Below are 16263 nucleotides of genomic sequence, written 5' to 3' on the forward strand. Positions count from 1 at the left end.
GTAATTCCAATTACTATTGGGATTCAGATTTATATGTTCCCCTGAGGGCTCGTCTGAGAAGCGTGACAGGCTAATGAGAAAGCGACAGGTGCATGTTAATACCAATTAAACCTCTCCACGTGTCTTGAACGTGACTGTGACCGTCACGGTGTTTGGAGGTCTTCGGTGAATTTTTGGGCTTTGGACGGAAAACTATCATAAGAACTATCATATCTAGTTAGATAGAGCCCGAACTTTAACCACGATCTACATATACCCAGAAAAAAGTTTCAAACGTATGTCCCCACAGATCAAAATTTCAAAATCTAAATCTCCCCGAAATAGTATTACAAGATTTAAATTCCCACAAACTATGGTTTTAATCGGTTTATTATGTACCAAATAAATCTTAACCAACTAAAACAATAATAAACCAAAAATAAACCAATTTTAACCCAAATTACAATTAATTAACTACAAAACCAAACCAATTTTCTCGAAAAAACCAATCCTCTCGACAACAACCAATCTTCTCTTTTCCTTATCACCTTCTTCCTCACCTAAAGTCAGTTTTGAATAAAAGAACAGTCAACTATGCCAAATCAAAAATCATCATAGACCTCCAAGCCCAGTTGTGATTAATACCACATGTAATGGAAACGAGAATACTAATGATCTATGAACATCACCGAAATCGGAGATCTGATGACGGAACTGACGGTTATTAAACAGATCTGAGATTTCAAATCTGAGAGCATCATCGAGTTTTGTAATCAGAGATTGAAGACGGATAAGGCAAAGCTTGTAATGCTTGGTGATTTCATCGTACTCGAGAATGAGTCTCGCTTGACTAAGACGATGCTCTGTGGTTGTATATACGCGAGCTAGCGGAGAAAATTGAGATATACAGCGACATTAAGCTTGAGACGAACTCTACTTGTTGTTTGTTGTTGAAGCTATTCCCAGAGATTGGTGATAACGGAGGAGGCAGCGATTAAATTCAGCGCCGTTACGCATGCTAGATCTTTGCTTCTACAAATTTATAACTTCACACCCTCTAAAATCTAAAGTATTCTTAATTTACCCCACTACTTTTATTTTAATCTTAAGTATTTATTTTACTTTTAATTTGTTTTATTTTGGTTTGTTTTCGAAAATAGATAGTTTGGCCTCGGTTTAGAGCTTAAACCGATATAACCCAGATACATGGAGATTTAGATTTTGAATTTTTGATCTGTGGGGACATACGTTTGGAACTTTTTTCTGGGGGATATCTAGATCGTGGTCAAATTTCGGACTCTATCTAGCTAGATATGATAGTTCTTATGGGGAAATAGCTCGTTTTCCCGCTTTTGGACCTTCAAGTTTGTTTTGAATTTTCTTCTCTATTATTATTATGCTAAGGGTTTATAAATAGGGTTAATGGAAATGCAAGTTTCATAAGTATATTTTAGGAAATATCATTAAGGAAATTAATGCTTAGATTTTGTTATATACTATTTCCTTCCTGTCACACTACTTTAAATGTGAATGATGTGATATTTAAATAGTATAACAATACTTATCCACCTTCATTTATAAGTTTTGCACTTTTTTTGACATATCATATTTAACATTAATTTGTTACAATATTATTTACTACGAGAAAGAAAAAAAAAGTTGCATATCCTACTATATTAATTGAGGTATCCACTAAAATGAAATGTATAAAGGTTAACTTTTCTCTATTGCAATAAAATGTATTGAAACAAATTAAAAATGAAAAAGATCAAAAATTTCACTTTTAAAAACATTTGAAATCTACACATATTTTGCTAAAAATGTGAATTGAACAAGAGCCAAAAAGGCAATTAAATTTTTGCATTTGGTTTCTATTTGATTAAAAAACCAACCAGCCAAACCAATACCTAGACTAACAAAATCACATTGTGGAACTGAATTATAATAGGATCAAATGCTTTTTTCTGTTTCATAATATATTATCTTTTAGTAGGCTCCTTTTACTACAAAATAACATTATATGATAATTTATATCAGATAAAATGGGGTTATCTCTATGGTTTTTTTTTCTTTTGACAATAATTATCTCTATGATTTTCTTACCTGCAGGATTGTTTTTTTGGTATGAAAAAAAACTTATGTCGGCTATCACTTTCGAAGACGCGTTTCGTTATAGACTGTCTACAAAATATCCGTTGCGCTCGTTTTTCTTAATAGGTAGGTCGACAACATTGTGTTATTATTAACATTCATATTCGTTATGTCAATCATCCTTTGATATTTCAGTTGTCTTCATATTCTCAAACTGAGTAATGATGATGAAATCGATAGATATGCTTATTGTCTGGTCATGGATTTTTATTTCCAGTGTGTTGTTTTATATATATCGGACCATTATTGGCATAGACTTTATAACTTCAGCGATGATTCCAGTGTACACCAAGACCAAGTACAAACATTAACGTAACTATCTAATAGTAGTAGCTAGTATATTTTCATTCATAGACAATTACATGGTTTATGTATTATGATCATCCTTGGGAATGACAAAGCTATTATTTTATGCATATTGTGGTACCTTAGGTTGCTTCCTCTATCGATTATCCCAACAAAGAGGCTGGAGTTAAAACTGATCGAGAACGTTGTCAGTTTCACAATGTTCATGACAGTGAGATTTCCCTCTACTATGATCATAATTGTGGGCTTGGTATGATACCTTAAGACTCTACAGGTAATAAGACAATTTTATGACGTTGTGGTTTTCTTCACACTTTCAGTGACTTAATGTTAAGCTCTCTCTACATATGTGATGTTATAGATACACCAAATGATCCAATTTTTGTTCTAATGTGTTTCAGACGTTGAAAGAACATCGAGATGAAGTATTGTTTCTCAAGTTCTTCCGATGGTAACTTCTTGGCCTCATGTTCGAAAGATCACTTTGCAATTATATGGGAGGTTTGTACATAAACCCAACTGTGAAGTGTTAGATATATCGTACACTTAACCTCAAAATGAATTGGTTGATTATGGTGTTCTTACACATGGACGACTCACATATGAGTTTTCAGTCAAAAATACACTTAAAGGGCATAAGTCTCCAGTTATTATGATTTTGTGCAGTAAAAATGATGAAGAGCTAATTACATGTGGAGACAAAGAGGTAATCAAACAGTGGGCTGCTCATTCAGGACAATGCATTCAAACATATGAAACAATTGGATGTGGTTATATTTCTTGCACATTTGACAATAAATGTGTAATTGGTCTGATGTCAGACAAAGTGATACAACTGTGAAATCGTGATGAAACTATGCGGTCTTCTTATGGGACTGAGCTACATGTAGAGCTAAAAGGAATTCTCCCAACTTCCCATCAATACTCAGCTGATCATACAGCTATGACTAAATATGGTTATTTGCTTGTAAAAGTGGGCAGAGATTCGGAGATCTTAGTTGTTGACGTAGAAAGATTGACCATCTTAGTATGGATGAGAGAAAAGGATGAAATTAACTCCTCTAAGAACTCGAAGATGATTCATTCAAAAAGATTGTCTTACATGGAACAACCAGACATAAATTGATCTTACTCTTACGATGTTTTGTGGCCTTAGCTTTTGTGGGAGTTAATTCTTCAACAACTCAACCAGATATTATGGTATCGACTGGTTTAAGTACACTTCTCGTTCAATTAATTTGCTGGGAGGAGCTTTCACTACCAAAAAAAAGAGATGGTTTCATATCATTTATATTTTATATTTGTATCATATTTAAATGATGCTAAAATATTTTGCATCACTTAAATAAATGATTTACATTTTGTTGATGCAAATAATTTGCATCAATTAAAATAAATATTTGCTTCGGTTATTAGAATCGATGTTCATTTACATCATTTCCAAAAAATGTTTTAAATCTTACTTCATTTTTAGTAAATTGATATAAAATATTTACATCATTTATCAAAACTAATGTTTAATATTTATATCATTTCAGAAAACTGATGTTAAAATCAATATTCTAATAAATTATATGAAGATAATTTTTTAATACACTATTTAATTACTTTTTTAAAAATCTTATTAATTTTTTTATATATTCATTTGATAATTTACCTATATTATTTATATTGTATTTATGATAGGATCCACACAAATAGTTGTTATCCCATTAAACATGTAAGATTAAGTGAAAAGAGAATATATATATATATATAGGAGCAATTAGGAGAACTTTTTTTTTTATACAACAAAACATACATAACATTTATTACATACATAGCATACCCTAAAAAAAATGAATCATGAAGAGTACTCTTGAGTCTTACAGTTGAAAGGTTTTGACATTTGTATGAGAGACGACATCCTACAAAATAAAGCTTGTTTAGATCCATCAAGTCTAGCTTGTTTAGCTCCATCAAGTCCAGGTATAAGACATTTGTATGAAGAGCTTTGAGGATAAAGTGGTAGGAAGCTTTGTGAAAGTGAAGAATGACCCTAGGGACTTTATAGCGTACCAGACTACAGGTAACCAATTAGCGCTTATTAGTGGTTTCATCTGGTTTGGTCTATTTCTCATTGGACCAAAACTACTTTTTGAGTTTTGACTAGTTCATAAATGAGTTACATTACATATATTGTAATTTGAAAGAGATGATGTGTATGAAACTTAATTTTTAACACTTACCAAAACCGCTTAATTTATTCTCTTCAATATTACCAAAATTGTTGAAATCTGATCTTATATATCTATCTCTCTCCATTTTCAATGACGAAAGTAAATTTTCTAGCCAAAGTCCGAGAAAATCTGAATAAGTTACAAACCGTAAAAGACGCAAACCACCATATCTCTTCTCCATATTCAAATTCAAAATCGAGCAGTAGTGATCACGATCATCCCGCCACGGTACCCACTCGTAACCCGATGAAGCAAATCTCAATCGACGACCAGAAGATTCTCACACCACATCCTCAGCTCCCAAGACTCGAACCGCCACGTGGCCATCGTGTCTCCTTAGAAGAACTGTTGCATCCTCCGGAGAAATTCACCGCCGATTTGATGAGACTCATATGCCGAAGCGGAGACGCGATTTCGAAACGCCTCTCGATCTCGCAGGAGAGTTGTGACGAAGACGTCGACGTCACCAAATCAGACGTGACCGAGTTCGAAATCTCCGGAGTCAAAGTCCTCGTGAAGCTGAAAAGCGAAGAAGAGATCAAAGGCCGTGTGACTTTATTCTCGAGATCTAACTGCCGAGACTCCACAGCCGTCCGATTGTTTTTCCGGGAACGAGGCTTCGATTTCTCGGAGATCAACATCGACGTGTATACAGAGAGAGAGAAGGAGCTGGTCGAGAGAACAGGGAAGTCTCAAGTCCCTCAGATCTTCTTCAACGAGAAACACTTCGGAGGTTTAACGGCGTTGAACTCGCTAAGAAACAGCGGTGAATTCGATCGGAGGATCAAGGAGTTTTTAACGGACAAGTGTTGTGGCGATGCGCCGTCGCCGGTTATGTACGGGTTCGACGAAGAGAGCAGTAGTAATAAGGACGGTTTTGAAGATGGTGATGATAAGATGATGAGATTCGTTAGGGTTTTGAGACAGAAGCTACCGATTAAGGATCGTTTGTTGAGGATGAAGATCGTTAAGAACTGTTTCTCCGGCGGTGAGATGATCGAGATACTCATGGTTCATCACTCGGATTGTGGGAGGATCAAGGTACGTACGTAATTAATACGTGAGAATTCGATAATTTTATAATGATCATGTGTTACGCCACCTATGTTATGTTTACGTGGACGCTACATTACCAAGTTTGGTTTGAAATCATATGAGTTTAAGTCAAAGCTATTATAACAATATATCCTCTTAAAAGATATTTCATTCCAATTTCTCATGATTTATTGACCACTGATTGAATTATTTTTGGTAGATTTAGATATTATTCTTCGGCACTAAAATCGAACATGTGTGATCCATGCATATGTGTATATGTGGACTTTTATTAAATTTATTTTAGAAGAAAATATATTTTTCCTAAAGCCAAATTACTTTGACATAATATATTCTTCATCTAGATTCACCAAAAAAAAAAAAAAAAAAAAAAACTCACCAAAAAAAATATATTCTTCATCTAGATTAATATCATTCTTGAATCTTGATGATTATATTGTTTGTAATAGCTTATTTGTTTACGTTCTTGTGAAGGCCGTCGAGATTGGAAAGAGGCTAGCCAAGAAACACTTTATCCACCATGTCTTTGGGTACATAAATCTCCTTTCCTTTTCTTATTTTGTAAAGGATTTTGCATAAGTGTCGTCTTAATCTAGTGTAATTTTCTATCTTTTTGAAAACTAACATTTGTAGAGAAAACGAGTTTGAAGATGGCAATCATTACTACCGTTTCCTCGAGCACGAGCCGTTTATTTCAAAATGTTACAATTTTAGAGGTTCCACCAACGACATGGAGCCCCAAAATGCAGCCATGGTTGGGCAGAAGCTTTTCAAAATCATGACTGCTATTCTCGAGTCTTATTCCTCCAATGACCGTACTAGTGTTGACTACATGAGAATCAGCCAGAGTGAAGAGTTTAGAAGGTACTATCATGTCATCGAGTTAAGAGTGTATAAACGGATTTTAGTTTATCGTTGTTCATTAATTTGGTTATATGCTTTGACCATGGCCATGAATAAAAGTACTTAAATATGGCTCAAGACCTTCACCGTTTGAATCTTGTGGAACTCTCAACGGAAGAGATGTTAGCGTTTTTCTTGAACTTATACAACGCAATGGTGATCCATGCCTTGATCAGAATCGGACGTCCCGAGGGAATGATCGCAAGAAGGTCCTTCTTTACAGATTTTCAGTACGTTGTAGGAGGCTACTCTTATTCCCTTAACTCCATCCGAAATGACATCCTTAGACGCGGTCGCAGACTGTCTAGTCCATTTATTAGGCCGTTCATCAACGGAAATACAACACGGCATGAGGTAATTTTAGAGTTCCAGGTCTGTTTGATACTCATACGTACTCGTGTTCGATCGGATATACTATTCCCTATATAGGTCTAATCTTCTGGTTTAATGGCAGCTTGGTCTTCAAAAACTGAATCCATTAGTACATTTTGGGCAATGCGATGGGACTAAATCAAGTCCAATGGTGAGGTTTTTCACACCGGAAGGAGTCGAAGCTGAGCTCAAACGAGCAGCTAGAGAGTTTTTCCAAAATGGTGGAATTGAGGTTGTCTTGGACAAGAGGACCATACATCTGTCAAGAATCATGAAATGGTAATTAATCCTCTTCACAGTATCAATATTGAATATTGATATTATGAGATCTACTTGTTGAGATTTATACATATGAGTCATAGGTTATTACCCTCATAATTTATAGTTGAATTCAAAATAAGATTCTGCTAATTTTCATACTCACCCACCCATCTAATGGACTTATGGACTGGACCGAGACACGATGCATGCAGTCAAACGGTTAACCAAAATGAGAGTGTTGATCATAGCTCAAATGGTGTTTTGAAATTATAACTAGTAAATTATCCACCAAAATAATTACGATCGAATTTTAAGCACTTATTTGTTTGTTATGGTAAATATAGGTACAAAGAAGATTTCACTGAAGACAAGAAAATGTTGAAGTGGATAATGAGTTATATAGATGCAAATAAAGCAGGTCTTTTAACCCATCTTCTTGGTGATGGAGGGGGTTCTGTTAACATCGTTTACCAAGACTATGATTGGTCTATTAACAATTGAAATTGAACTTTTGATCCATATCAAAACTCATTTTTTTGTTCATGCATGATTCACTGCGGATCCTGGATTTGGGCTCTTTACTCTTTAAGAATCAAAGAAGATAAATATACTAGTATATTCCAACGGCCAATAGTTAAGTACTTTAGTATTTTGTATTCACTATCGAGTCTTCACTACTCTGTTGTTGAGGATCATTTCAAATGTATATATTGGCTTAGCTGGCTACCTTATAGACTTATATACTGCTAAGTAATCATATTGACTATAAACAATCTCAATAATTAAACGCAGCAGTTATTCAAATGATTTTATAAAATCAGACTATTATTCGGATAACGTCTTATGAACAATCACCCATCTATAATATAGATTACTTTTATTCTGACCGACGTAGTTGGTGTGGAAGTTTCTTCTTTTTGGAAAAATGATAGAAGCTTTGGATGTTACCATAAGTCATAAACATCAGCGTCTTACTTTACTCTTTTTTTTCTTACTTTTCTTCACATTTTTCGAACCTTAACTTTATATTTAAGCTGATTCCAGAAATATAAATATTTTATACTTAAAGCGTACATGATTCAAGTGTTAGTATTTTTAAAGAAAACTCGATATTAACTGTTAAATAAGATTCAGTTTATCACTTTAAATTGTACTAGGTGATATCCGTGCTATAGCACGGAATAACAAATATTGTAATTAATTTAGGTATATTTCAAATACATCAAATGTTTTGGTTTAAATGTTTTTTATAATTACGAAATTTTAAAGAGTATTGAGTAGTATAATTGGTTTACGTACATGGTAAATGTTAAAACATATTAAGATAAATACATTTTTTAGACATCATTAATCCTTTGCAAGGTAACATACATACAACGATTTTTTGTAGTCTTTAAGTCTTTAAGCGATAGCGATATGCTTAAAGACGTTAAATTTAAGTATCAAATATTAATTTAGTTTTAGTTTGAATTATTGCATGTATATAACCTAGACATAACTATGTTATGTTTCATCTCGTCCCTACCCGTAAATTTTTTATGTCTCATAGCTGTTCTCTCTTAAATAATTAACTATTTGACAATTTTTACCGTCCAAAATTTTTGAGTGAGAACAAAACTCTAAAATTTTGTGCTTTTCTCACATGTTTTGACATATAATTTATTTCCTTATGCAATAGAAGATTTATTCATAGTAAATATTATTAAAAACTACTTATTAATATTCAATTTTTCATAAATATATAGTAATACAATATAGTTAACCAATTATAATTATTAATTTTTAGAGTTTAAATACTTATTTTAGGGTAACTACTATTTAGAAATACAAATATAAATTAAATTTTCTTTTAAAAATATTTTATTTTCATACATATATATATATTATGTTTATTTATGATTACAAAATATATTAGTTAAATTTATAGTTTGATAAAAACACATGTTTTAACGGGTTTAACTCAAAAAATTTAAAATTTTCTTTTTTTAAAGAGTAAAAATATGAATATTACTTAAATATTTTGTAGACTTTAAATATATTATAATATTTTAAACTTTCCAGAGTTAAAATATTTATATTAATTTAAACATCCTATAAGAAACAAATAATAATAATATCTTAAAACGTAAATATATTGTAATATGTTTACTTTTTAAAAGTTTAAATATACTCAAATATAGAACCGAATTAAACTGTTAAATGTGGATCTCTCATAAATCAAACTTCCTGCTCATTTGTAAAACCGAATTAGTTTTTTCCATCTATACTACTCATAATTAATTTTGTTAAGGAAATATTGCAAAATCTAAACTTATTTTATTTAATTGTATTAAGTTGATTTGATATTCCAAATAATGTTGTTTTGGAATATTGTGTTCTATGATACTGAAGCCATTAAATATTCGAATATCAGTTTTCTTATTTAATGGACCACACATTTCTCCAGTTTTCTCTATTTGGTGACGGGAATAAGTATTCTTAAATTAAACACTTAATACATGATCCGAATAGAATCAATACATGTTACTAATGGATCCGCGTGTTTTTAAGACTGATATTGTCGGATCAAAAGGGATCTGCGTGTCAACCCATTTGTAAATATGTTTTAGCTGATATGAGTACAAACAGTCATTTAGATATATTAAAACTATAGAGTAATTTAATTAAATTTTGTTTATTTCTAACCATTTTTAATAAAAAAGGTACCAAAACAAAATGATGCTCCAAAAGGAATCTAGCGACTACTTCTGCTTTATAGATATTTTCAATTGTTCATTTTGTTCTGTTAACAAAGTCACTATTAATTGCGTTTCTGAAATATCATTTCTGATGACAAATTATTTCACGGTTTGTTGGGAACCTGTGAATAGGAAGAGCTTTAAGGTGACGGTTAGATTGAGAAACGAACAAATTACCTCTGATGCGATATTTTTCCACTCTACAAAATTAGATTACTTTAAACACATTTAAGGAACTCTTATTCCCTAACCACTTCCATGTGTTTAAAGTAATCTTCATTTTTTTTTTAACAAAAAGTAATCTTCATTTATTTACATTAATTATTTTTTAAATTAAACAAGATAATCTCAAATTCAGACTATAATATCTGCCTAATCGATTCCTACCAAAAAAAAAAAAAAAAANCCTAATCGATCGCTAAACTCATATAACCCCTACAAAAAAAAATTGATTTCAGCTTCTTTTTATCCTCTTTCTTTACACTGAGTGGCATTTAAAAATTTAAAGCAAAAGGATCAAAGATAGAGATAGGGATGGCCACGATGAAAGCAAAACCATTAGCAAACAAACAACAGACCACTAAAACATATAGCGCACACAACTTTTTTTTTTTTTGTTTTGTTGATTTGATCAACATGAAACTTCCTTTTAATAATTTATAATAATAAAGTAAAGATTATGTATATCCTATTGCACGTTACAATCTTCTCAGCCATGCATGCCACGTGTCCAGTATACTTTGAGACGTATCATCCTCAACATGCAATATAAAAAGGACTGCAAACGAAACAGAGTTTGATCACAATTATTCACTTATAATTAAACTATTAAACAAATCAAGATCAATGGCCGAAGATCAAACAGCTACGACAATGAAAACATCGGCGGTGGAGAAGCAGCCAGAGACGACGCCAGAGGCTGAAGGTGCACCGAGTGTGGCTAGGACGAAGAGGATGATGGTTGCCATCGATGAGAGCGACTCGAGCTTTTACGCTCTCCAATGGGTCATTGACCATTTCTCTAACCTCTTAATGACAACTGGCACTGAGGCGGCTGAGTCGGAGGGTGGAATGCTCACGGTGGTTCATGTGCAGTCCCCTTTCCATCACTTTGCTGCCTTTCCGGCTGGACCGGGCGGCGCCACAGGTTTGGTCCTAATTTGATCTCTCTCATCTTATAGAATTTTAATTAATGACTTAAATATGATCATATTAGAGATTTTATGGTTTTGAATATAACGGTCGGATTATATATATAAATCTTGTTTACGATTACTATTAGATAAGTTCTAGTGCGTATTAGAGCGAAAGAATAAAATTAACCCTCGAAAAACAGAACGGTGTAGTATGTCATCATTCGAACAAATTTGATTTTTGTATAAGAATGTTATTGTGGATAACCTGGTTTTGTGAACGAACGTAGCAGCAGTGTACGCATCTTCGACGATGATTGAGTCAGTGAAAAAAGCACAACAAGAGACCTCTGCTGCTCTTCTCTCTCGTGCTCTCCAAATTTGCCGAGCCAAACAGGTCCTAAACACATTTCACTATATACGAGCTAACTAAATCTTCTTATTATGATACGTAATTTATAAATGTTTGTCTGATGGATGTGCAGATACGTACCGAAACCCTAGTGCTTGAAGGCGAAGCCAAGGAGATGATTTGCGAGGCGGTGGAGCAGATGCACGTTGATCTTCTTATTGTGGGTAGTCGTGGCCTTGGCAAGATCAAAAGGTATTGTATTTATTTATATTTTTGATCTTATAAATCATATTGAATTAACCAAACTCACCAAAATGTATGACCGTTTTCAATTTGTTTGCTTTGTGCGTTTCGGAAGAGCGTTTATTGGGAGCGTTAGCGATTACTGCGCTCATCACGCCAACTGTCCCATCCTTATTGTCAAGCCACCCAAGGAGCTCCTCACTAAGTAACGTGGATCTATTTATATGTTTTGAGTTATTATTATAAGTTCCAATGAGTGTGTCTTAATTACAAAAAAAAAAAAAAAAAAAGGAAAAAAAAAAAGAGTGTATGTACGTAAGTGTTGTGTTTGATTTGGATAATTAGTGACATATTTAAGAAATGAAAGTGTAATCTGAAAAGTAAATGTCAATGAAAATATGGGTCAATATAAAGCGAATTCTCGTAGTATTCCAAATCATATTGTTGAATGTTTACAATGATTGATAGTAAGAAGCATATTTTTCTTCTAATTTTGATTTATTGTAAATCAAATCCCCCTCTTAATAAGTTTTGCATATAATGGTAAACCTGAGAGAAGAGATTTGGACAATCATATCCGACCAAAACCGATCCAATTGGTAGTTTAAAGCAGTCAGTAAGATAAGTTCAAAAACTGACAGTAACTGATGCGAAATAGCTTAATGCATCAAAAATATATCTATTCAAAGTAGTTGAGACGAAATAAACTTCATAACACAAAAGAGCATATTTCAATCTAAATGAATATAAAACATTGAACTCATCGATAAGATTGTAATCATCAGGGCAAAAGGAATATCTTTAACGATTGGCCTTCGCAACTCTTTCAATCTCATCCTTCTTCTTGATGGCACAGCTGCAAGACACAACAGTTTTATCATTAGCTTAGCTTTACTTAAATTGTATATGTGAGCAAAATAACGAAGTCATTGGGAGTGTATTTACCTGTTGGAAGAGCCCTTGGCTGCGTTGATCAATTCATCAGCAAGGCACTCAACAATAGTCTTGATGTTCCTGAAAGCAGCTTCACGAGCACTGGTGGTAATCAAGAAGATAGATTGGTTAACACGTCTTAGAGGAGAGATATCAACAACTTGTCTCCTAATAACATCAGCAGATCCAATTCTGGTAGCTTTTCTGTTCTTTAAACTGATTATTTAGATGATAAAATTTAACAAAAAAGACAAAGAAAAAAAATTAAATTTGAATTGCAAATAATTATCTGCTAAAATCCACCAAATACTTAATGAAAATAGTGCTATCATCCAAGACACTAACATCCCTTCAATGGAGGTATTTAGTGTTGAGAAACTGACCCTCCTCAACTGGAAAAATATGGAAAAATAACAACAGTTCATAGAATTTTAAGTACTTATTCTTCGCAGGAAGACTCCAACTTTTCAGTTCAGTGGTTTCAAGGATCAAACTTCTGACATGGGATAACTTTTTTGCAGGTTGGAAAAATATTTGGAACAAACCAAGTCGTCACTCTGTCTCTCAAATTCGATGTCAACCCTGGCTACACAGGTCATCCAGATGTCATTGATTTTGTATACTCCAACGACAAACCATGTAAGTTCACCAAGAGCGCTGCACGTGTGACCAAGATGTCCATTAAAAGTCGTGATTTGAGTCAAGATCAAACAAGTGATCAGAACCGCCACCGGTTTGTACTGCTATTTTTGTTTCTTGTGTTAATGCTGGTACAAAGAGGATTTCTATTGCTCATTAATCATATATATGACTACAAACAATCACAAATATTAAAGTCATCAACTGTTCAAATGATTTTATCAAAACAGACTATTCCGATAACGTCCTATGAATAAATCACGCATCCATGAACTACTAACTAATATCGATTACTTTTATTTTGACATAGTTGGCATAGAAGCTTCTTCCTTTTGAAAAAATTAGTATTAGCTTTTTAAGTTATGATAACATCATCTTTATAATTTATACTTTTGTTGGTATCAAAACCTTAACTTTAAACTAATTCGAAAATTGAAAATTTTGTACACCAATGATTCAAGTGTTAAGTTTTTTTTAACAAAATAATTTGTTTAATTATAGGATACAGTTCATAACTGTAAATTATATTTTGAAAAGCTAAATAACTTTTATTTTGTTCTCTTAACAAATTACTAATGTAATCTACATATAACATAATCTTGAAAATAAAATTTAATTTTCCTTAATGCACGTTGATCTTCTTATTGTGGGTAGTCGTGGCCTTGGCAAGATCAAAAGGTATTGTATTTATTTACATTCTTATAAATAAACGTAAGAGTGTCCGTACGTAAGTGTTGTGTTTGATTTGGATAATTAGTGGCATATTAAGAAATGAAAGTGTACTCTGAAAAGTAGATATCAATGAAAATATGGGTCGAATATAAAGCGAATTTTCGTAGTTTTGTTGCTTACCCCAAATCATATTGTTCAATGTTTACAATGATTGATAGTTAGAAACATCTTGTTCTTCTAATTTTGATTTCTTGTAAATCAAATGCCCTCTTTGGAACGAACGAATAAAAGGTATTCACGATCGAGACTGAATATACAAAAGTATACAGTTATAAGTTTTGCATATAATTGTAAACATGAGAAAAGAGATTTGGACAATCCCCACCAAAACCGAACCAATTGGTAGTTTAAGGCAGCAGTCAGTAAGATAAGTTCAAAAACTGACAATAAACTGATGCGAAATAGCTTAAAAGCATCAAAAATTTATCTATTCAAAGTAGTTCAGACGAAATAAACTTCATAACACAAAAGAGCAGAAGATCTGAGACACATATTTCAATCTAAATGAAAATAAAACATCGAACTCATCGATAACATTGAAATCATCAGGGCAAAAGGAAAATCTTTAACGATTGGCCTTTGCAACTCTTTCAATCTCATCCTTCTTCTTGATGGCATAGCTGCAAGACACACCAGGGATTTATCATTAGCTGCGCTGTACTTAAAAATATATATGTGAGCAATATAACGAAGTCATTGGGTGTGTATGTACCTGTTGGAGGAGCCCTTGGATGCGTTGATCAATTCATCAGCAAGGCACTCAGCAATAGTCTTGATGTTCCTGAAAGCAGCTTCACGAGCACCGGTGGTAATCAAGAAGATAGCCTGGTTAACACGTCTTAGAGGAGAGATATCAACAGCTTGTCTCCTAACAACACCAGCAGATCCAATTCTGGTAGCATCTTCACGTGGACCACTGGAACAAAAAACAATCAAAACATTAATAATAAAAACGAAATGTTCCTAGTAGCAATGATATTCCAAGGTAAAACATGCTGGCTGCTTTGCAAATTCTCAAGCTTAGCAAATACCTGTTGACGATGGCGTCAATGATGACCTGAATCGGGTTCTGGTCCGACAAGAGGTGGATAATCTCCATGGCGTGCTTGACGATCCTAACTGCCATCAACTTCTTACCATTGTTCCTTCCGTGCATCATAAGAGAGTTAGTGAGCCTCTCCACAATGGGGCATTGAGCCTTCCTGAATCTCTTCACAGAGTATCTTCCAGCGGTGTGGGGGACAAAGGTTGCATGTTTAGCTGCCTGAACTCCAATGTAGTCAACAAGACTGATGTCTGCGACCTACAAGATTAGAAAACAAACCGTCAAAATAGTGACTAATCTCTAGCATTAGAAGTACAAACCACAAATTAGTGAAAGCTAAAAGGTCCTGCAGCTATGCTACAGAACTCGACGAATTGAATCTCATTTCCCCAATCAAAAAGACCAAAACAAGAGCACAAGGTTAAAGCAGCAATGCAAAGATATGAGTATCAAGATAGACTGAAAATTAAAAAGACATGGAAAAGATTTACCCTTTAAACTAACTTAAACAATCAAGCCAATAATAAATAGCATTGAAACATCGGTGATACCTACCCATCATAACCAAAGAGAAGGATGCATCAAAGGGGCTAGAAATGATTTCAACCAAATCTAATACACTCAGCTAAAATTGCAAATGATTGAATCCCTCTGATGAAACAGAAGCTAGAGAGAATCAATGAGAAAGGGTTCCATAAACAAAATTCAAGAGAATGAAAGCTGAAGAAATTACCTCAACGTCGTCATAGGTCCAGCGGTTGAAAAGCTTGACCTCGTTGGTGAGCTGTTGCTGCATCTCAGCGTCAATTTCTGCGACGGCGGCCATGGCTGCAGGATGAAACAGAGTAATGAGCCAAACCTCACGAATACGAAAGCAGAGTACCGAGAGAGAATTTGGAGAAATAAGATCACCTGATATAGTGTAGCGTCGCGCGAATGAGAGAGAGAGAGAGAGAGACGACGGCAGAGAAAAAAAAAACTAAAAGCTTTAAGAGGACGCACGAAAACCCTAATATCACTCTTTTTTATATACTTTGGAAATTAGGGTTTTGGGCTGTTCAAATGGGCTTCCATTTGTTTGTCCAATAAAGAACCGGGTTAACGGTTTATTTTTGGTTAGCGGGTTTACTCGTGGACTAACATATGTCTACATAGCATAATTATTAATATGATCTGAATCTGATTAGTGAAATTCGAATCT

The 16263-nt window shown here is 33.6% G+C and overlaps 3 protein-coding genes across 5 annotated transcripts; 2 read left to right on the forward strand and 1 right to left on the reverse strand.

The window, feature by feature from the left end:
* Positions 4742-7860, forward strand: LOC104775964 (the record flags this gene model as incomplete). Its single annotated transcript, XM_019244211.1, is given in 7 exon segments — positions 4742-4809; positions 4811-5696; positions 6186-6241; positions 6345-6585; positions 6675-6968; positions 7069-7265; positions 7592-7860. Coding segments are annotated over 7 exon segments (1899 nt in total), but the record flags the coding sequence as incomplete, so codon positions are not given.
* On the forward strand, positions 10766-12139 carry LOC104775979 (universal stress protein YxiE). Of its 3 annotated transcripts, none has more exons than XM_010499971.2 (4): positions 10766-11132; positions 11412-11515; positions 11604-11722; positions 11829-12126. In XM_010499971.2, the coding sequence occupies exons 1-4, from the start codon at positions 10832-10834 to the stop codon at positions 11920-11922; spliced, it is 618 nt and encodes a 205-aa protein (XP_010498273.1). In that variant the 5' UTR covers positions 10766-10831; the 3' UTR covers positions 11923-12126. The 3 variants fall into 3 exon arrangements, with proteins under 3 accessions (XP_010498273.1, XP_010498264.1, XP_010498281.1); XM_010499962.2 differs by having other exon boundaries at positions 10774-11132; positions 11409-11515; positions 11829-12139; XM_010499979.2 differs by having other exon boundaries at positions 10779-11132; positions 11415-11515; positions 11829-12139.
* Positions 14386-16080, reverse strand: LOC104775999 (40S ribosomal protein S5-2). Its single transcript, XM_010499989.2, has 5 exons — positions 15975-16080; positions 15796-15890; positions 15049-15320; positions 14730-14933; positions 14386-14637 (listed from the first exon to the last, which is right to left on the reverse strand). The coding sequence occupies exons 2-5, from the start codon at positions 15886-15888 to the stop codon at positions 14583-14585; spliced, it is 624 nt and encodes a 207-aa protein (XP_010498291.1). The 5' UTR covers positions 15889-15890; positions 15975-16080; the 3' UTR covers positions 14386-14582.

The sequence above is a fragment of the Camelina sativa genome, chromosome 1, assembly GCF_000633955.1.
Source record: "Camelina sativa cultivar DH55 chromosome 1, Cs, whole genome shotgun sequence".
NCBI lineage: Eukaryota > Viridiplantae > Streptophyta > Magnoliopsida > Brassicales > Brassicaceae > Camelina > Camelina sativa.